The sequence below is a fragment of the Typopeltis vanoorti genome, chromosome 3 (assembly GCF_054136105.1).
Source record: "Typopeltis vanoorti isolate ZY-2024b chromosome 3, IOZ_Tvanoo_1.0, whole genome shotgun sequence".
NCBI classification, from domain to species: domain Eukaryota; kingdom Metazoa; phylum Arthropoda; class Arachnida; order Uropygi; family Thelyphonidae; genus Typopeltis; species Typopeltis vanoorti.
The window spans coordinates 120,004,573-120,028,560 of record NC_143551.1 but is presented as its reverse complement, the minus strand read 5'-3'; the positions used below and the strand labels follow the sequence as shown (position 1 = coordinate 120,028,560).

The following is a 23,988-nucleotide window of genomic DNA, read 5'->3' as shown; positions in this document are numbered from 1 at the left end:
TGCAACATGGCCTCGGAACATTAGTCCACTGTCCACCATCACTCCAAGATCCCGAATCTCATCCACTTCCTGAAATACAGCTCCAGCAATATAGTATGTAGCCTTATATCTCTGTATCCCAAAGTGTAAATCTTGCAGTTATTAACAACTGTAACCCCACTCATTTGTCCAAGCTAAATTTTTTGCAATACATATTACATATTTTACAATACATAATTTCTTGAAATTCTGTAGACAAGGATTGAATGCAGAATATATAATTGATGGGGAAAGTGTAGAGGAGATGAGAGTTCAGGTGGGGATGGTGATAGCAGTGAAGTACAAAGACTTGAATTTAGGAGTCACATTGCTAAAATTGCGAGGACATCCCAATGGAATATAGTAATCATGAGGACCTCAGCACATTTACATATAGAAGCAAAGAGCTTATGATTCCCTTGTATAATTATCATGATTATTATTATTGTTGCTGTATGGGCACCTCCATGGTGTCTGAAGACTCATCATGGGAGACCCAAACTATCCACACAATATATCATATCTCTCTCTCCTGAACCTATTAACAGACAAAGCACTCACATCTGACTCTCACAGTTCTCCAAGAAAAAAATCTAGTCCTCACACCTCTACTAACAACACCTTTATTCAACTTCCAGGGATTACCACTTGTTCTGACCATTTTAGCCACAGTGCTAAAACATTTCCCCTGCATTAATCCATTGAAACACTTTAAGTAACTTAAATGTTTCTATCATATCCCCTTTTTCTCCTATCAATCAACTTCTTTGGGAATGTTCCTAATGAGGATATCAATCTATCCTCATTGGGAACATTCCACAGACCACTCACTATCTTGGTCACTTGCCTCTGAATCCTCTCCACCACTTCCTCATCCCCAAGAAAGCCAGGAGACCAGACCTGAGCGCAGTAATCCTGATGTTGGAGTATCAAGTCCTTATGAAGAGAAATAAAAGCTTCCTTATCTCTGCTTGTATGTTCTTCAAAAGTAAATCAAATAAATCATATGAATTGCTACTGTTACATAATATTAAAAAAAAAATCACAATAAATTTTGTAAAAGAAGGATGGCTACACCGAAAGTAAATTAATACCTTGAGTTATGATATATTCCTTTGCACAGTTGAATCCCTGAAATAAAAAGATAGGTTTTCATTATGTTTCAGATAATAATAACTGTCATTATTAAATAATTATATTATTTATATTTATTATATTATACTATTATTAATATCAGACCTCCATGGAATCAAAAGACTCATTGTGGGAGGTCCACACCCACCCATAAAAATATCACTAAACCATACCTTAAATCCATAGTTTGTACACTCACCACAATCTCATATAATGCATGCCCACCAACCACTCTCCAAGCAAACAACCTTCTCCTTGCTCATACTCTCTTTATATAAGCTATCAAGGATGGCTTCTTTTTTTTACTCCTTTCTTCCCCTACCCGAAGAAAAATCTCATCCACCTTAATGTGGTAACAACCACTCACTAACATATATGTATCTCATCTCATCTCCTTCTTCTGTTCATAAGGAATGTTCTGGATATCAAATTCCTTCAATCTGTCTGATTATCTCACATTCCAGAAATCTGATATTGCCTTAGTGAATCTTCTTTGAATCCTCATCTGTTTACAAATTAGATAACAAGATCTGCACACAGTAGTCCATATGTAGTCTGATCAAGGCATTATACAAGGGAATCATTTACATGTTGAACCCTTTGCTTCAACATGTAAATGTGCTAAGGCCTCCTCATGATTGCTATTTTCTGTTGCAATATTGTCACAATTTTAGCAATGTTAATCCAAAAGTCTTGTTCCAAGACAAAAACTCCCATATCTGTCATCTTCATTTCTTCAAAATTTCAACATTGAATGTATATTCTGCATCCAATCTTTGCTTATCACATTTCAAGAACTTACATGTTGCAACATTGAATTAATAACTTCACTAATACAACCACTCATGGAGTCTATTCATATTGTCCTGTAAGGCAGTTCTTCCAGACTTTGCTTCATCTGCAAACAGTTCTATGTGAGCTTTCCAATATCATTAGCATCCAAGTCATGCAATAACAGTTCCCAAACAGACTCCCTTAGGTGTGTAGAAAAGCTTAGGTGATGGCTGAATGATATAATCACGTAATCACAAGAAAGATATTTATTTAACCAAATATTTCGGTCTGGAAATAGCAGACCATCGTCGGTGGTATTACAAGAACAGTTTAAAAAATATACAAGCTAGAATACTAACAATAGATCGTTGAAATTAGAACATGCCGCGTGATGTTATATCACTAAGTATGAAACGAAATATTTTGAAGTAGAAACATGATTGACGATGGTCTGCTATTTCCAGACCGAAATATTTGGTTAAATAAATATCTTTCTTGTGATTACGTGATTATATCATTCAGTCTTATGTCGCAAGTATCCTTAAAACAACAAATTAGGTGATGGCAGTTGTTGGAAGTTTTCCCACTTGGTTATACTATAAATTAAAGACACCAAGATATTATATACTTGGTTTAATCCTTTATCCAAGTGTAAGCAAACACGTTTGCACCTGAACTATATTCAGGACTGGGGCAATTCATATATAGAAGCTAATGACTTCACATCACTTGCCTTAGTATCCTATAATACAAAGCACATATCCTTATGGGTATGTATAATGCTATGCATTATGGGAAGGGTCACTACCCAGAGTGGGTTTGACCTTTACTGAGTTCTTATTAGTGGGAGCCAGACCCAGAGGTGATATAGTTCACCCACCGATTAGAGATCCTTCGACACTTCTGCGCATCTCAGAAAAAGGAGAATCCATTCCGATAATAGGGTAATCAATCCGTATTGTGGGATGAGTTGTTTATTATTATCGGTTGGAAAATTAACTTATCTTTTATGATTATTGTAGTTAACTATATTGCTTGTATAACAGTTGGAAAATTTTACCTATAAAGTACGTGATTTCTTGTGTTGGCGACCAACAATTCGGACATCCTTCATTTCTTTCTCCCCTTCAGCATGAATCGACTATTCTTGGAAAGACGCAAAGCAGGGACCGACAAATGGTGGGCGAATTATACCAAGGTTGAAGTAATGCAGAAGTCCTATTTTTGTTGCCGAGTGCTGAAAATAGTTCAGGTGCAAGCTTGTTTGCTTACACTTGGATAAAGGATTAAACCAAGTATATAATTTCTTGGTATCTTTAATTTTTAGGTGATGGCAGTTGTTCATGTTCAATTTTGAAATTTAATAAATGACTTTTAATTAAATTTAATAAATAAAATAAATAAATAAAAAACTAAATAAGATATTTCTTTAATTGATTAATCAGCTGCTAATATTCTGAAGGTTTTATACCCAGAAACTTCAGGTATTTCCTCTGAAGTTTCTGGGTATAAAACTGCTCTGCAAACCAGGTCACAAGTTCAGAGCACACTGTACTTTTGCCCTAGTATACTAGATACAAAGAGATCTGGTAACATCTGCCTCGGAGAGAAAATAAAAAATATATTTTCCACCATCATTATGACAGTCCAGTCTGAAAGAATATGCTAATCACAAGGATTAGATGAAAAAAAAAAGTGCTACACAAAAGTACAACTTAGATGGATTTTGAGATCAGAAGCAACTGTGAAACATTCCTGGACCACAAATGGGCAGGTGATATGTAATGTACAGTATCTCTCTCTCTCTGTCAAGTCAACTTTGCCTTTGTGTTATTGTTTGTTTCTACATAAGAGGGATTCTACCATGCCCACGAAGCATTCACAATGCAAAAGGATATCTTCCCAGTTGGAGGAAATTATTATTAACATAAAACCTCCATGGAGTCAAAAACTCATCTCGGGAGATATACACTGCACACAATGCTCATCCAACTGTGTCCTAAAATGATTCAATGTGTCTGCATTCACAACACACTCAGGTAATGAATTCCACTCACCAACCATTCTTCATGCAAAGAACCTTTTCCTCATTCCTCTGCTCACACCCTCTTTATACAGTTTCCAGCAATGGCCTTTTGTTCTATACCCCTCCCTCATTCAATGAAAAATCTCTTCCATATCAACCTGATAGACTCCTGACTAACTTATATGTCTCAATCATATTCATCCCCCCCCCTTCCTCCTATTCATGAGGCTTTGCAATTACATTCTCTCAATCTTCCCTCATACTCCACATTCCAAAGACTACTGAATACCTTTGAGAATTTTCTCAGGACCCTTTCCAACAAATCCTCATAACCATGAAAACCTAGCAACCAGATCTATGCACAATAATCCATAGAAGGCCTGATCAATGCCTTATACAATGGCAACATAACCTCTTTATTTCTGCATGTCAGGTTCCTCTGCATCATTGCCATTATCTGATGTGATGTCTTCACAACTTGGAAATATGTCCTTGTCCATCACTACTCCCAGATCTCTCATTTCTTCTACCTCCTTTAAAGTTTCCCCCCACCAAGTGCATACTTTGCATTCCATCGTTGCTTACCAAATCTCAAAACTTACACATTGCAACATTGAACTGATAGCCCATTCATGAAATCTATTCATGTTCTCCTGCAAGGCCATAATATCTGCATGACTCTGCATTGTTCTCCCCAATTTTGCATCATCTGCAAACAGCTGCATATCACTAGTTCAACTCATCCCAATATAATTAATATGCAAATTGAACAACAATGGTCCAAAAACAGGACCCTGCGGTATACCACTAGTGACCATTAGTAACTCCATTAGTCCCACTAGGTGGTAGCTGACCTTTCATTGCCCAACGAAATACCACACCTGTTACCCTATCATAAAATATGAGTAAATTGTTAAACCAGGACCTACCCTTTACAAATCCATGCTGACCATCATAAAGAATGCTATGTCCATCAATCCAATACTGTATTCTATTCCTAACCAATTTCTCCAACACTTTGACAACAATTGCAGTTATACAGATTGGTCTAGTCACTGGTTAGTGACTTCTGAACTAGAACCATGCTTGTGGAGTGGTACTGTTTTGCCTTCTTTCCACTCTTTAGGAACCCTTCCGACAATTAGGTCAAGGGTATAGCTAACTGTGGTGAACCATACCTTTACATGCTGATATGCCATCCATTCCCACAGCCTTATTAACATCTAACCCAACCAACATGTCTGATTCTTTCACTTCCAGTTTTCCTATTATTTGCCTCCCTTGTATATATATATATATATATATATATATATATATGTATATTGTAGCACATCATTACACCAGTATGCTACATGCTGATAAAGTGCTCGTCCAATTCCACTATATCCTATACAACTCTTATTCTGATGCTATGACTATCCACCATTGTCAACCTGTCATAATTAGTCTTTCTCTTGCTTGCAACATAGCAGAGAAATTCCCTTGAGTTAACCTTGGCCTGACCAGTCAATCTCCTGTCATATTGCACCTTTTCTTTTCTTTACCATGCTCATCATCTTTCTAGCCTCCACTTTATACTCTTCATGGATCTGATAATTGCCAACTGTCTTGTACCTCCTCCATAACATTTTCTTTTCCAGTACAGCCTGCTTAATTTCACTGGTCATCCATTTCACCCCAACTCTATTTACTCACTTAATGCATGGTATGCAGTCATACATTGCTTTTGTCAGATACTGTCTTGTGAGTTTCCATGCATTGTCAACATCTTTTCCGATTAGCTCATCTACCCAATACTGATGCTAACTGACTACAGAGCTTCCTATAATCACCTGCTTTAAGCTTCCACATGTATCCATTTTTGGCAGGGACCTTTTCTTGTTTCATCACTTCCAAACAAGTACCTCATGATCACTCTGACTAACTAGCAGCAGTGTCAATACTTCATTAACAGCTACATCTTGTGAAGTTGTCACCAAATCCAAAACATTAAAACCTGTAGTTGCTTCAGTCCCATGCTGCTTAAGATAATTATCTTCCAGAAATTCAACAAACTTACTCTCCTTCCCATACACTATCACCTCCTTCCATTCTATATTCCTGTAATTAAAGTCTCCCATCAGGATCACCTTTTTAGATGCCCAACTAATTTGCCTAAACATTTCACAATCAGTATTTTCTGCATTCCCTGGCCTATAACAGCATCCTATCAATATACTAACCTGTTTATTTCATCTTCACACCACACAGCTTCAAAATCTGTGCATGTACTATCAACTTCTAGACTTTGCAGAACAATTCCTCTGCAATCATTAAGAGCACTCCCCCCCCCTTCTCTAGTCACATTTCTATCCTTCCAGAAAATTATATATCCTTCTAATTCTATTTCCGACATCATGTGCTCCTCAGACAACCAAGTTTTACTTATTCCAATTATCTTTGGAATAAATTAATTAATGCAACAAACTCAGCTCTCTTGTTTCGAATACTCCTCCTTACATTTGTGCGCAAACATAACAATCTCTGTGTCCTTGAGGCCATTCTACCAGCTTCAACATTCTCTATTCTAGCTGCTATACCACCTTTATCTTTCGTGTGACCACTCCCGTTTCCCTGACTGACTCTGATTTCCATTCCTACCTGTCTCATCCTCACTTTTATGCATTCCATCATGTTGTGCTGCTGCAACCACATCTTCAACATATCCATCTTCCTCCTGTCATACAATCTGTTTAGTTGCACTGTCCTGCTTCACAAGTAGACTCTGATCATTTACTACATTAACTTCTTGACTTTGTGCCTTCTCAGGAAACAACAGCCTTTCTAAATGCCCAACACCAAACCCATTCAAATACAATCCATCAACTTTAATCCATTCTAACTATCCTTCCAATTCACTCCACTGATTGATAAATTGAGCCCCCCCCCTTTGCTCACACAACTCAGCCATCTTACTATTTATTATCTCTGCTGTCCTTCTCAAGTTACTGTTGTCATATCTAGGCAACATACCTATGACTTTCCCAACAACACTTCTTCTTTAACTATTATTACATGACATGGCGAAGGAATACAAAGATTCATCGAGGGAAGGCACCTACTGTACAACTTTCCATCTCCACTACTCAATTCACCAACTACAGCAAATCATATCTACCATCATCATCAACAGCAGCACCATCTTCTGTCTATCATCAAAATCACAAACATCCATGCCCATGGCAGGGTTCGAATCTGTAGCTTTTTGGCTGGAGAGTGGATATGCAACTACTCAGCCAACCAGGCCAGCCTGCTGCAACAACTTTTTCAAGTCTCTACTTTTTCGGCATTCTTCTTTTCCCCAACTAAGTCATTTGTTCCCATGACTACCACTAATTTTGACTTCTGGTCTTTCCTTTTCTGGAACAATCAGTTATTTGCTTCAATGTTCCACCAGAAAAGCATGTTTTGTGCACTTTATTAGTCATCACACCTTTAATGATTGAGTTGCCATACATACATATATATGACTATCCTTTGACTCTGTCTTTGTAATACTTCTCATTCTCATCAGCCAGTCTCTTCTCTAAATGTTTAATATCCTCTTCTAGATGTTTCATTTCGCTTTTCAATTTCACTAACTCTTGCCTAAGCTCTTCTACTATGGTTCTGACACTTGCTCCCATTTCTAATCACTGTAATCTGTCAAGACACTTTTCACATACTTTATTATTATTATTATTATTATTATTTCGGGCGACTCCAGGAGTCCTTAGACTCATCGAGGGAGACCCTAAACATCATGTCCACACAACTATGCGATTACATTCTCACAGTATCTATCATACCCTGTCTTGAACTCGTTCACCGTCATAGCACCCACAACAGACTCTGGCAGCCTATTCCACCCATCCACCACTCTAAAAGTAAAGAACCCAGCTCCAACACCCCCGCTAACCACACTCCTGCCCAGCTTCCATAGGTGTCCCCCAGTTCTCCCACCACCAGTCCCGATCCCAAAAACATCCTCTGAATCAATCCCATAGAATCCCCCCAGCAATCTGAACTTCTCAATCATATCTCCCCTCCTCCGCCTATCAACCAATTTCTGCAACCCACAAATCTTCAACCTGTTCTCACGTGGCCCACTCCACAGACCCGCTATCATCTTAGCCACTCGCCCCTGGACCCTCTCTACCTCCTCCCCATCAAGAAGGAACCAAGGTGACCAAATCTGGGCACAGTAGTCGAGATGAGGTCTCATCAAGGCTCGGTACAGAGGTACAATAACTTGCTTGTCTCTGCTCGTCAAGGTATTCTTCAACAACCAAGTGAGTTGATGAGCTGATCTACCTACTTTCGCAGTGTGCCCCCTAAACTTCATCTCCCTATCCACCAACACTCCCAAGTCCCTGGCCCCATCAATCCCCTGGAGCACAGCCCCACCAATGTGGCACACCGCTGCCAGTCCCCCCACCCCAAAATGCACAACCCCACACTCCGTCACATCAAATTGACATCCATTCTCCCCAGCCCAGATCCATCTAAGTTATCCTGCAAGACCTTGACATCTTCTGCATTCACTATTGCCCTACCCAACCCTGCATCATCAGCGAACAAACGAACCGTTCCACCCAGATCCTTCCTTATATCGTTAATGAACAGATTAAACAGCAGTGGTCCAAGAACAGAACCCCGCGGCACACCACCAGTCACAGGCCGTCCCCTGGACTCCACTCCTGAACAAACCACTCCCCGATATCTCTCCATCAACCAACCACCTATCCATCCTTTAATGCTTTCCTTCTTATTGTTTACCCAAACAGTCCACAAATCTTTCCCATTTTTCAGTGCATACATATGATAATTTTTGCAATGCATCCACTGCAAAAAATCCAAGGCAGAGCTAGATCTTCATACAGAAGGCTTCAGTGCTAACGTGTGTTTCTTTATGGATGACATTTTCAGAAGCAGAAGCAGTATGAACAAACAAGTAGCACAAGACAATATAAACAACAAAAAATTCCAACAACAACAACAACACTACTGAAGGCCACTTGTATCCAAATTGAAAAAAAAAAGATGCACAATTTTTGATAAAAAGCCACACTCGCAAGTGTCCTTGGTGAATGTGGCAGTCGTGTTTAGTTAGTCTAGAAAACGTGTTTTTAAATTTAAATATAGTATGGCTTTTTGTCTCAAATTGTGCTGCAGTTGTGCATCAGTTAGATACAAGTGTCCTTCAGTGGTGTTATTGTTTGGAACTGTGTTGTATATATTGTGTTTTCACTGCCATTTGTTTCACTACTTCAACGTGTAAAGATGGCATCCAACAAGAAACATACATCAGCGGCGCGCAGGACTTCTACTTCTACATAAAAGGCTGGCTCAGTGTTAGATTTTTCACAATGGATGCATCGTGGAAACTGCTACATGTATGTGCCGAAGAATGTGAAGGATCTGTAGTCGGTCTGGCTAAATGAGAATGAAAATGTCGACGTATGTGAGAAGTGTCGGGATAGGCTGGCATGTTTAGGAATGAAAGCTGACATTGGGACCATAGCAGAAGAATTTCAGTGGGAGTTCATGAAAATGAAAAATGACCATCTTCTGCATGAGGAATTGGAAGTGCTCAGTAAGGAGATACTGGAAGTTAAAACTGTGTTAAGCAGAGAAATTAGGACTATAGAGATTGCTTTAGCTGAAGTAACTAGAACAGGATTATGTATGGGTAAGTCTTTGGTGAATGATACAGTAATAAATAGTATGGGAGTGATTGGGAGTCAACAAAATAAAACCACAAGTGGCCTAGAAGAAATGAGATGTCGTGAGAGTGGGGGGGGGGTAAGTAATAGAGCATTGAGTAATGAAACTGGGAGAGTCATGCTGAATAGCATAGAATATTAGTCCATGAGTGATGCTTGTGTGGACTTGAATGAAGTTAAGAGTTGTAAGATATATGGTGATTCTTTGATTAAGGTATGGAGAGTGGTATGCATGAGGAGTGCTTGGCTGGTGGGACAATAGAAAGAGTAGCTTCAGCAATAAAGAGAGGGCATGAAGCAGACAAGATGATAGTTATGGTGGGTACAAATGACCAGAGTGGTGGTATAAATCGGGTAGGAAAAAATTTAAGAACATTGTTAGATATCGTGAAGAGGAAAAGTGTCAATGGGAGGATAGTGTGTGTGCTGCCTCGTTTTGACTATTACGAGTTAAGTAGATGAGCGATGATAATGAATGATATGATTGCAAGAATATGCAAAAAAAGAGGTCTGGAATTTGTTGATGTTTGGAGTGTGTTTGAAGGAAAAAAGACAGTTGTATGCTAGAGATGGACTGCATCTGAACATGGAAGGACTAAGCGATTGAAGAAGTTACTGTTTTCTGAACAAGTTGAAGTAATTGGGCAGGGAAACTAATATTGAAAAGGTTGAGTGTAAGAAAGAGAAACTTTAGCACTGATTGTATATTAATTGATCATTATAAGCAGAATAAATTGCAGAAGAGAGGGGATAAAAATCGGCATGGGACTACTGAAATTAGTGACTTATATATATCAGTTCTAAAGCCGGTACAAGATCTAGAGGGAATCTGCAATTTTTGTATACCAATGCAAGAAGCATTCGAAATAAGAGAGAAGAATTTTTGGCATTAGTCAGTGCAATCTCACCAAAAGTGATGCATTAGTGAAACTTAGATGTCAGCAGAAGATGTGGTCACTGGAATTGAATGTGATGGGTACAGTAATTTTAGGGAGGATAGAGAAGATAGAACAGGGGGAGGAGTACTGTTGATGATAAATGATGTGTTGCAGCCAAAGAAAGTAGTATATCAAGATGATAGACATGTGAATGAGAGTTCATTTGAGGGTGGTCTGGTGCGAAATAGTGACCAATGCAACCAAATATACAGTTGGATGCTACTATAGGCCAGGGAGTACAGGGGAAGATATTGAATTCATGCATCAGCAAATTAGTGCAATGAGTGCAGGTTTAGTGATTATTATGGGGGATTTTAATTACGGTGATATCAATTGGAAGGAGGAAATATCATGTAGCAAAAAGGAAATGGAGTTCATACATCTTCTACGAGATAATTACTTGAAACAGCACATAACTGAAGGGACATGTGGTGTGAGAATGTTGGACCTGGTTATTGGTTCAGAGGTTATATGCATAAGTAAGGTGTCCTCGTTACCTCCAATTGGTGAAAGCAATCATGTGGCATTGACTTGGGAGGTTGCAAAATCTGTGAATTTTTCTGTTAAGAAGGGATATATATGGAACCACAGGTTAGGCAATTATAACAAGCTTCAGAGTGAGCTTGCAGCCATCTGGCAGAACATATTGCAGGGGAAAGATGTTACCAGTGCATGGGATAAAATCAGCGGGTATCTGAGGAAAGCAATATCAGATTGTGTCCCCATGGTCAGGAAGTCAAACAAGGCAGGCATTAGATGGATGAGCAGTAATATCAAGCTTCATCTGCAAAAAAATAAAATGTTATGGAGAATTTACAAGGAGAAAGGCGATCAGTACACCCATGAGCAGTACAAGGCTCAAGCTAGGAAGGTTACCAGCATAGTAAGAAAAGCTAAATCAGATTATGAGAAGACCTTAGCCAAAGAGATCAAGGGTAATCCCAAAGAGTTCTTCCGCTATGTGGCAAGTAAAAGGAAGAATGACTTCGGAAGGATAATTTTAGTGGGTGCTGATGGTATTGAGGTGACAAAATCAGATGTAATAGTCGAGTTACTGAGTGATCACTTTTCAAAAGTCTATCACCCAAGTGAGGATATCTCTGTACCTGTAGCAATAACCAATGTGAGAATTGAAGCTAAGACATCAGAGGTATTTAATATATTGCAAAATTTAAATGCAAACACTGCTGTAGGTTTAGATGAAATATCAGCTCGGGTGTTGCGTGAATGTGCAAATGAATTGACAACCCCTCTTACTTGGAAATTTAATTTAAGTTTGAACTCTGGTATGGTCTCTAGGAAGTGGAAGTTAGGCAAAGTGGTTCCTTTGCATAAGGGTAACTCTAAAACTGTGGTAGTTAATTACAGACCAATCACCATCTCAGGAGTAGTGGTAAAAGTATTGGAAAAGTTGGTTAAAGACAAAATTCAAGAATGGGTGGATCAGGATATGATACTCTATAGCATGGTTTTGTTAAAGGTAGATCCTGCCTTAGCAATCTATTAACTTTTCATAATAGAATGACATCTGAGTTGGACAAAGGAACTAGCTAAACAGTGGTACTTCTGGATTTTGCTAAGGCTTTTGACAGGATACCCCATGGAACACTGTTACGCAAATGGGAATGGATACTAAATTGGTGATATGGATAGGAGAATGGCTCAGGGAGAGATACCAGAAGGTGGTGTATGGAGGAGCCGAGTCCATGATGAGGCAGGTGACCAGTGGTGTGTCGCAGGGTTCTGTGCTTGGGCCATTGTTGTTTAATTTGTATATAAATGATATAGAAAATGGCTTACAGGGAGATATTCAGTTGTTTGCTGATGATGCAAAGTTGGGTAGCGTGATAAAAAAATCAAGCTGATGTTGAAAGTTTGCAGGATGATTTAAATAAGCTGGTAGAATGGGCAAAAGATAATGGATGTCAGTTCAATGTGGAAAAGTGTAAAGTCATGCATTTTGGGATTAAAAGATTACCAGCTGTGTACTACCTTGATGGAACAGTACTCCAAGAGATTGATGAGGCTAGGAACTTAGGGGATGTTGGTAGATAGGGAGATGAAGTTCAGAGGACACATTGCTAAGGTGTCCAAGATTGCACATGGGATTACTCGGTTGTTGAGGAACACACTGACATCCAGAGATAAAGAGGTTATTATTCCCCTTTATAAAGCATTGATACTTCCACATTTGGATTACTGTGCTCCGGTCTGGTCACCTGGATTCCTTGGAGATGAGGAGGCTGTGGAGAGGGTTCAGAGAAGAGTGACCAAGTTGGTGAGTGATGTAAAAAGATGAGCTGATCGGAAAAGATGTTGACAACGCATGGAAACTTATAAGGTAGATATAAAAACAATGTATGACTGCATACAGAGCATTAAGCGAGTACATAGAGTGGAAGTGAAATGGATGAACAGTAAAATCAAGCAAGCTGTGCTGGAAAAGAAAATGTTACGGTACAAAACAGTTGTTGGTGATCAGATCGATGAAGAGTATAAGGTGCAGGCTATGGGATGGCATATCACCATGTATGCTTAAGGAATGTGCACTGCAGTTGGGTATGCCCTTGACTTGATTATTTAATGAAAGTCTTGTAGTGGGTAGGGTTCTGAACGAGTGTAAAGAAGGCAAAATAGTACCACTCTACAAGCATTGATCTAAGACTGAAGTTTCCAGCTATACGCCAGTCTGTATAAGTGCAGTTGTGGTCAAGGTGTTGGAGAGATTGGTAAGGAATAGAATACAGAATTGGGTTGATGGAAATAGCATTATTTATGATGGTCAGCATGGATTTGTAAAGGGTAGGTCCTGTTTTAGTAATTTACTTGCATTTTATGATAAGGTTACGAGTGTGTTAGATAACAGAGAATCATATGCAGTGATATTCTTAGACTTTGCAAAAGCATTTGATAGCTTACCACATGATAAGTTGGTTTACAAGCAAGCTGCAGAGGATGGAAATAGATAGTATATTGGTTGGATGGATCAGAAATGGCTCTCTGAAGAAGGATGTGTATGATGGAGCAGTGTTTAAAAAAGAAGGGTAACCAGTGGCATGCCCTGTCCTTGGGCCCCTGTTGCTTAACTTCTTTGTAAAAACAATATATCATGTAGACTGACTGGGGATCTTCAGTTATTTGCTGATAATGGAAAGGTGGGAAGAATTATAAGTAGCACTGCTCACTGATGTCAGGATCCCTTCAGGAAGATTTGAATACTTGGACAAAAATCGTACTCATACGGGATACGATCTCATACTCATACGATCTCATACGGGAGTAGCAGGGTTTTTTCTCCCGGAAACTCGGGTTTTTCATCCCGCATACATACAAATCGGCCCTTCAGAACACACGCAATTTACAGACAAAAATTACTAGTTGTGGTGGTGTTGGAGGTGGGCGGTAGATGGCGTTGATTCGTAGTAGAGGTAAGGTGTAGAGATAGTTGAAGATGTCCTCCCGTGATGAGTCTTCGGACTCCTTGGAGGTATCAGGAATAATAATAATAATAATAAAAAAGTGGGGTTTTCGTTTTAATATCAATAAGTGCAAGGTGTTGCATTTTGGAGTGCAGAAATATAAGGCTGTGTACTATATTGATGGCATTGTACTGCAGGAAGTGGATGAGATTAGAGATTTGGGAGTGATGGTTGACAATAGTCTGATGTTTAGAAGGCATAATGCTAGTGTTGCAAAGGTTGAACATCTTAGTGCTGCTATGATAAGAAGTACTCTAACATACAAGGATAAGGAAGTGGTTGTGCCACTGCATAAGGCACTGGTCAGACCATACTTGGACTATTGTGCTCAGATTTGGTCACTTGGTTTTTAATGTGATCTGGAGATATTGGAAAGGGTCCAGAGACAAGTGACAGACAATATCACGAGTTTGGAATGCTGGCTATGGAGAAAGGTTGAAGAGATGTGGATTGCTGAGTTTGCTGGATAGGAGGAAGAGAGGTGATATGATAGAGATGTTTAAGTTAGTGAGTAGATTTTCTCAGATTAATCCAAAGGGGATTATAAAAACAGTAGAAGACGAGAGGGGAAGAACCAGGGGTCATTCCTGGAAGTTATGTAAAAGTGTGGTGAAGAAGTCTGCAAGGAGTAGATTTTTTTTTTTTTACATGGAGAATTGTCAGTGAAAGGAATGCATTGGCAGAATGTTGTTAATACAAGGAGTGTTAAGGATTTTAAGATTCTATATGATAAATATATTGTCAATTGAATGAACCTCCCACGATAAGCCTGTCGACTCCATGGAGGGTGTAATAATAATGATAATAATAATAATAATTCTGATATCATCCTCAGAAACAAGGAGATCTTGATATGACTGCACCTGAAGTGCTGCATGCAGAAGTTCAGGTGTAGTCATATCAAGACCTAGTAAAGAGGCAAAATGACTTCCTTATCCTTGTGTGTCAATGTTCATATTAACAACATAATTATCCAAGGTCACATTGCAAGTTTTGCTATGTGTCCTTTGAACTTCAACTTCCTATCCATAATAACTCTAAGCTTGGTGGGATTATGCTTGGAGAAACTGGTTTCTCCAAGCATAATCCCACCAATATAATATGCTGGATATCCAATCCCTTATCCCATCACATTAAAGTGCATTACTTTACACTTACTAACATTGACCTGAGTTTGTAGAAAATTCTGGTGTAGACAGTGGGCTGTATGGTATGGAATGCCCTTCAGTAATGAGTTTTTGGCCTCCTTTTTGCATAATAATAATAACCATAGTATCATGGTATATTCATTCCTTTTATCAAACTCAGCTATCATTCTATATATAGAACATAAGCAGAATGCAAAAGCAAGATGTACCTTCATAGTTATTTTTTCCATTTTCTTTGTCCACTACCGTTATTCTTTCCATTCCTATAATTCAATTATAGTACTCTAGTATTGTCTACAACCTTTGGATGTGATTCCTAATCAGCCATTTCAATATCTTCATGGCCATACCAAAGATACTATTATCCTGTGTATAATTCACTGTATTAGTCTTACTTTCACTCCTATATAATGGAATTGTTATCTCTCTTTCCATTCATCAGGAATTTTACAAGTGCTGAGACTCAATTCAAGTTGAACAGCAAAATCAGGAACCCCACTTACCCTTTTGCATGTCTCTTCAGAACCTGTGTTGATATCCAATTCACTCTGAGATATGTTCGAGCCACATTATTTTAATAACTTCTTACTTCAAACACATTACCTCTATTCTTTTATCTAGTTCCTTCTGGTATCTAGAGAGTGCATTGGGCTGTTCAGAATATATACTTAATAAAGTGAACACTTAACAATTCAGCTATTTCTTGCACATATACCACTTTTCTCCCATCCATATTTACTAAGATTATTCTTCCATAGTCATTCTTTCTTTCTTTATTATTTTTGTTATTATTTATTTTTATATCACTTCCACACAAGAGGTCAAAAAGTGAATATCAAATCAATGCTCTATACTGGCATATAAGAAACCATACTAGAACTATCTCCTACAAAGGTATTTGAACCCTATGCCCTTATATATTAAAAGCTTAATGCTCTAAGCAATTCAGACACTCGAATTTTCCTTATATTTGCATTCTTTCTTTTTACTTGTATTTCTTTTCATAATCTGATTTATCTCTCTCATCACAGCCATCACTCACTCTCTTTTCTAGCCCGCTCTTTATAGCTTTTGACTTTCATCATTACTCTTTTCAAGTTATCAGATTCCCAACATTAATTTTTTATGCAGTTTTTGCTTTATTTATCCATTTAACCCATCTGATTAATTCTCAACTCTGGGGATGTAGTCAGATATAGCTTCCTTCAGGCACCCTTTGTGCAAGTGCCTGCCTTACAGTTCCATGGTTCTTCTTACACAAAGCTCTTACTTACAGTCATCCACCAAGTCAAAATTACATGGTCACTCTCACCAAATGCAGGCATAATGGTCAACTCATTTATAGGCAGATTTCCAAACAATGTTATTTGATCCAATGCTCTTATATATTGAGTCCCTTCTATCACATGCTGCTTAAGGTAGTTATCCCCGAGAAATTCAATAAATTTATTTTCCCTCCTCTTGCATGCTTTCTCCTCCCTCCAGTCGATATCCTCACATGTGAAAAGATCCATATGATTGATCTATCTATGCAGTTCTCAGCACCTTTGCAATAATGAGAGAGTAATCACATGGCCCCCAAAACCATAATTCCCACCTTTCATTGAAAATAAGAAACATTTCGTTTGCAAATTTCTAATGGGCTTAGTTTGGGTAGAAATAAAAATTATTATTCTGTTTCAAAGAAATCAAGTTAGAAATAACACCTACTTCATTTCCAGCAAAACTATACTGTCTCTCATACAAATTCTCCTATGAGAGACATAAACAGTCATCTACAAATAGTGAATAATGCCTGCTTCAGTATCAGCAAAATTCTATGAGTGACCCTTAAAAAACTCGTCTGCTTTTGCATTCTTTCTACTCCAAACACAAACACCAAGAGAGATGGTGACCATCGAATGCTGAAAAGACATGCTGTTTGTGATATGGCCAATATCTCTCCTGGTATTCAAGTTTGGTTGGAAAGAATGTGAAAGCAGATGACTCTTTATAAGAGTCACTCAGAGAGTTTTGCTGATACTGAAGTGGGTATTATTTCTGACACCTACTTGCAGATGATTCTTTATAAGCATCTTTCATACAGTTTTGCTGAAGTGGGTGTTTATGACACCTGCTTGCAGATGACCAACTATGAGAGTCTCGCATACAGTTTTGCTGGAACTGAAGTAGGTGTTATTTTTGATTTGCTTTCTTTAAAACATCATCCCATCTTTATTTCTACTCACACTGACCCCACTGCCAGTTTGCAAACGAATGATTTACAGCACTCTTCAGATGTTCCTGGTCTGCAGCAGTATATAACTGCATATTATGTTGGTTAATTTCTATCCCAAACCAAAAAAAAAAAAAAAAGTTACAAATTATTTCCTGTATTAGTTATTCTAACCACCACCACTGAATATTTCTACTATGTATATGACAGAAACATATAAGTTACTAAATGGGTTTTGTAGAACAGATCATGAAGAAATGTTCCAAGACACGATGATGCAAAAAGAATTTATCTTTGGAAGTTGTGGTGCAAGAGTGTGTTTAATAAGGGCATGAGGACTAAATTATTTACTTGGAAAGAGAGAGAGAGAAAGGTGTGTGTATGGAGGGAGGGGATTATTATTGTTAAAATTACCCAAGACCCCATAGAGTCAAAGATTCATCTAAGAGGTCCTTTTATCATACACACAGCTCATCATACTGTACTTTAAACACACTCAAATCCTCTGCAGACACCACACTCTCAGGCAAGACATTCCAATCATTCATAACTCTGCATGAAAAAACCTGCTTCTCACTCCCCTACTCATACCCTCTTTATACAGTTTCCAGAGATGATCTCTGGTTCTCCTCTGATCTCCCACTTGCAAATGAGTGGAATGATTTTGCCAAGGCTTTCGGAAATGCTTCAGCTGTGAACAAATTTAAGGAGAGGTATGATAGATGTTTCATGAATAATGGTTATTGAATACCACTCTTTCAATCAGTTTTCAGATTACATAGAGGTTCCCATACAGCAATAATAATAATAATCTACAAATATATAATTTAAATAGGACTTTCTTTAATTTGTTCAGTAATTTAGAAATGTCATTACTTCTAACGACAGAACTTTAGGTCTTTCTTTTAATGTTGCTTTCTTCACTTTTCACAATTGCCGTGTGAAAAGCATGTCATTTCTTAATCTCTAATTCTCCCTTCCCCTTCCAATTTTGAGTCTTTTTTAAGACTTTGTGAATTTTTTCTTTTTAATTCTATAATAACAGTAAGCTTGACGTTTCTAATTTTAAAATATTCTTTTTTTTTATTATTATTTTTTTTTTTTATAGGAGAGAGAGGCTAGTCTACATTAGTTAATTCAGTCTTATTTGTAGTAAGTTGTTTCTTCTGGTAAGAAAACTATACTTGACAGAAATCATATTCCTATCATCATCATTTACTCAGAATATCATGATGACTGGGCTGATTATATAATGAGCTATTGACTTCACATCAAGTTGCCTTATTCCCATAATTCATAGCAGAATCCTTTCTCAGGTGTGTGTAATGTCATGCAGTGGAAAGGATACAAAGATGGATGACAAAGATGGTTTCAGAACTGTACAAGGATAGTTATGAGGATCAGCTGAGGGAATGTGGACTGCAGATTTTGGTGGATAGAAGAAGGAGAGGTAATATGATTGAGACTTTTAAACTGTTGAGAGGTGGTTACAGGGTTGACACTGGGGAGTTCTTTCGCTTGGTTGAACAGCGGGAAGGAGTGATGATAAGAGGCCATCCCTGGAAGTTACAAAAGGAAACTGTGAGCAAGAGGGTGAGGAGTGGTTTCTTTGCATGGAGGGTGGTTGAACCGTGAAATGCATTGCCTGATGGAGTGGTGAGAGTGAGAGCGGTCAATGAGTTTGAGGAGTGGTATGATAGACTTTGTGTTTCTTAGGGGGGGGGGGGACCTCCCCTTGATGAGTCTTGACAGACTTTATGTTCTTAGGAAGGACCTCCCACGATGAGTCTTTTGACTCTATGGAGGCCTGAATAATAATAATAATAATAATAATAATAATAATAATAATAATTATTGGAAGAGTAATTTTTCTGCAGTGAAGTTGTGTAAATGTGGTAAAGTGTATAGTGAGGAGATGATTTTTTACATTGCAAATGGCTGGTGAATAGAATGTACTGCCAAACATCATGCAAATGATATAAGTGTGAATGAGTTTAATATGATAGATGTGTTGGACACTGAAGGACATCTTCCACAGTCAATATCTGATTCCAGAGTAGTTTGATAATAATGAAAATAATAATATACAATTAGTCTTGATGGGAATATTTCACATGCAAATTTGTTTACTTGTGCTTGGATAAAAGAAGGAAGAAAGAATAATACAATTTCTTGTCAAGTAAAATTTACAGTACTCTCTATAAGGCATTAATCATGAAGGCTACATGAATGCCAGTGCTCACATTTGGTCACCTTCATTGTGATGTGGAAATGGTCCAGAGATGAATGACTACAGTAATATCAGGACTAGGGAATGTTGGTTATGCAGAAAAGTTGAGGGAACGTAGACAGCAAGTTTGGTAGATAGGAGGAAAAAGAGGTACGTGATAGAGATGTTTAAATTAATCAGAGGATTTATTTAAGTTAAGGGATATTGTATCCCATATTGTTTCTTAGCTGAATAAGAAACTCAAAGAGTTTCATGCCGAATATAGAAACTATATAGAGTTCGGCGATTCCAAGCATAAGCAAATACCTAGAAAGCAGCACATGATCCATTTAGGTAGTGCAAACTGAGGCAACTCATGGAAAGGGTTAAATATGGTTAAATACCAAGAATAGTGATCGGAGCAAGCTCCGATCACTATTCTTGGTATTTAACCATAATGTGAACTTAGCTCCTAGGAGATGTATTACTGTTCAACATTATGAGAGGAGGTCACTACCCAGACCGGTTTCAACCTTATGAATAAGTAAAGCTGTCTCTAAAAATTCGGACAATCCCTAGGCCACTCAATTTTGGGGAAAGACTGTCCATCTCAACGTCCGCGCCACTCAGTGATGGCCTTCCACCCACCACCACCACCGAGCAGAACCGCTCATATTCTGAAGAAAAGCATTCACCGACAAAGCCCCTCACCGGGCTGTGCCAGAAAACACTTTCCCCAGAGACTCAAATTGCTCCCTCAAGGCAAAAACCCTAAGAGAGTGAACTCATAATAGCCTCCAACTGGTTTCAACCTTTTTTGAGGTCTCATCAGTGAGTAGGTAGACCTATTAATACCAAGTTTGTAGTGAACAGAACTTACATCTATGAGAATTGCCAAGAAGGTGTCTTAATAAATTATTAATTATATGACGAGCCAAAGGATTCAATTCGGTAACATGAACTTATTTAAGTTAAGGGATATTGTATCCCATATTGTTTCTTAGCCGAATAAGAAACTCAAAGAGTTTCATGCTGAATATAGCAACTATATAAAGTTCGGCGATTCTAAGCATAAGGAAATACCTAGAAAGCAGCACCTGATCCATTTAGGTAGTGCAAACTGAGGAAACTCATAGAAAGGGTGGAGCAAACTCCGATCACTATTCTTGGTATTTACCCATAATGTGAGCTTAGCTCCTAAGAGGCTGTATTACTGTTCAACATGAGAGGAGGTCACTACCCAGACTGGTTTCAACCTTTTTTGAGGTTGAAAACACACCTACTCACTGATGAGACGGTAGACCTAGTTAATACCAAGTTTGCAGCGAATAGAACTTACATCCCTTCTAAAAGAATTGCCAAGAAGGTGTCTTAATAAATTATTAATTATATGAAGAGCCAAAGGCTTCAATTCGGTGACATGAACTTATTTAAGTTAAGGGATATTGTCTCCCATATTATTTCTTAGCTGAATAAGAAACTCGAAGAGTTTCATGTCGAATATAGAAGGGATTAGGTGCTGCTTTCCAGGTATTTGCTTATGCTTGGAATCGCCACTTTATATAGTTTCTATATTCGGCATGAAACTCTTTGAGTTTTTTATTCGGCTAAGAAACAATATGGGATACAATATCCCTTAACTTAAATAAGTTCATGTTACCGAATTGAAGCCTTTGGCTCGTCATATAATTAATAATTTATTAAGACACCTTCTTGGCAATTCTCATAGAAGGGATGCAAGTTCTGTTCGCTACAAACTTGGTATTAATTAGGTCTACTTACTCACTGATGAGACCTCAAAAAAGGTTGAAACCGGTCTGGATAGTGACCTCCTCTCATAATGTTGAACAGTAATATAGCTCCTAGGAGCTAAGTTCACATTATGGGTAAATACCAAGAATAGTGATTAGAGCTTGCTCCATCCTTTCTATGAGTTGCCTCAGTTTGCACTACCTAAATGGATCAGGTGCTGCTTTCCAGGTATTTGCATATGCTCGGAATCACCAAACTTCATATAGTTTCTATATTCGGCATGAAACTCTTTGAGTTTCTTATTCGGCTAAGAAACAATATGGGATACAATATCCCTTAACTTAAATAAGTTCATGTCACCGAATTGAAGCCTTTGGCTCTTCATATAATTAATAATTAAAGAGAGGATTTACTAGATTAATACAGAGATTATAAAAAGAGTAAAAGCTGAGAGAGAAAAAATGTGGGGGCCATTTTCGAAAGTTGCGTGAAGGTATGGTGAAGAAGGGTGTGAAGAATAGATTTTTTTACATAGAGAGCTGTGAGTGAGTGGAATGTATTGCTAGAATGCATTTTAATGCAGAGAGCATACATTGAATCAGTTCATAGCTCAATACAATAGGCATGTTGCTAGGGTGGGCTGTCAATGATGAGAATGCTAATTCCATGGAGGTTGCTGTAATAATTCTCTCTCACCCTCCACTCTTTTGCCTTTGTAATCTTTTCGGCATTATTCCAGTAAAATCTTCTTATTAACTTAAACATCACCTCTTTTTCTCCTATCCACTAAACTATACTGTCTACATTCCCTCAACTTAGCTTCTTGTGTGGATGTGTTTATACAGTCAGTCCTGGAATTAGGATTGAGGTTGTGTTCCAATGATCCTGTTGTAAGTCAAAAAGGTCATCAATCAAAAATCAACATATGAACCATAACTTAACATGACAAAATGTTAAAACCTACACATGTTAAAATGTATAGGTCTGTTGTGCTATATTTTTAACTAATTTTATCTTGTTTAAAGAGAAATAATACAGCATATAATATAAATGATAACATAAAATTACTGAATACAGCACTATACTGTAATAAATGTTAAAATGTATAGGTCTGTTGTGCTATATTTTTAACTAATTTTATCTTGTTTAAAGGGAAATAATACAGCATATAATATAAATGATAACATAAAATTACTGAATACAGCACTATACTGTAATAAATGAAGAAACAGGAGTGCAATGTTTCTCTGCATTACCAGTAAAATAATCATCTGGAAAGGCATGGAGCAAGAGTAATTCTTCAAAACTAATTAAAAGATTCACTGGAAAAGGGCAGGAGAGAATAAGTTATCAACAATATTCTTGAAAATTTTAAACCTGGTTTTACTCCATTTTTTCCAAGTAAGCAAACAGACAAAATGTCAAGTTTGCGCCTGCAATTTATGCAAGACTAGCTGATCCCACAGGTAATGCAAGACCAAGGCAACTCGTGGTAAAAGTGGAGCAAGCTCTGATCACTAATCTTAATATTTACCCTTAATGCCAAAACACATCTCCAAGAAGGGGATGTATGATGTTTTGTATTAAAGGCAAGGGGCCATCCTCTCTTTAATTATTAATTATATGAAGAGCCAAAGGCTTCAATTCGGCGACATGAACTTATTTAAGTTAAGGGATATTGTATCCCATATTGTTTCTTAGCCGAATACAAAACATCATACATCCCCTTCTTGGAGATGTGTTTTGGCATTAAGGGTAAATATTAAGATTAGTGATCAGAGCTTGCTCCACTTTTACCATGAGTTGCCTTGGTCTTGCACTACCTGTGGGATCAGCTAGTCTTGCATAAATTGCAAGCGCAAACCTGACATTTTGTCTGTTTGCTTACTTGGAAAAAATGGAGTAAAACCAGGTTTAAAATTGCTTAGTATCTTTAACATAACTATACCCAAGTTAAAAATACTTTCTACATCTATAAATATTCTTGAAATTCAGGAATGCAATAAAGTGTTCTGAGAATTGCTTTACCAGATGAACTTAATGGATGGTCTACACACTCATGTTAGGGGGGGGGGGTGAGATAACAGCAGGAATGGGTTAAAAATTTGCACGGCATTCAACTCAGTCTGCCATTTCTTTTCTACATACATTTCTCTGTACTGCAACAAGCACTTACAACTTGTATCATTTTATCTACTTTGCTGGATCTCTCTATACTGGTATCTATTTCCTCAAACAACTGAATGCATTATTAGCAGAGGCAGATGATTCTGCCAATTTTTTCACTACTGTAGTCCACCCTTATCTGTGGGTTCACTATCCGCAGTCAACCCCGGTCCGAAAATGTTAAATGGAAAATTCCAGAAATAAACAATTTATAATTACATCGGCAAAGTGGATACTATATCCAACATTATTTCAAAGCCAAATGTTTGTAGAAACCATGAAAGTTTCGTAAAATTGACCCGAGAGCTTATGGGAATACAATCCTCAGCATCCCTGAGTTGCCTTAGCTACTTAAGTCAAGTAGTGCAAGCTAAGGCAACCCAGA

The 23,988-nt window shown here is 37.9% G+C and overlaps 1 protein-coding gene across 1 annotated transcript in view; it reads right to left on the bottom strand.

Annotated features, from left to right (window-relative positions):
- The window catches only part of LOC150108517 (receptor-type tyrosine-protein phosphatase mu-like), a 1,155,664-nt gene that overhangs the window by 231,316 nt on the left and 900,360 nt on the right, over window positions 1–23,988 (bottom strand). The window contains exon 34 of the mRNA XM_090415942.1: window positions 1,113–1,149. Within this exon, the coding sequence (XP_090272068.1) occupies window positions 1,113–1,149 (37 nt within the window). The remainder of the gene's footprint in view (window positions 1–1,112; window positions 1,150–23,988) is intronic.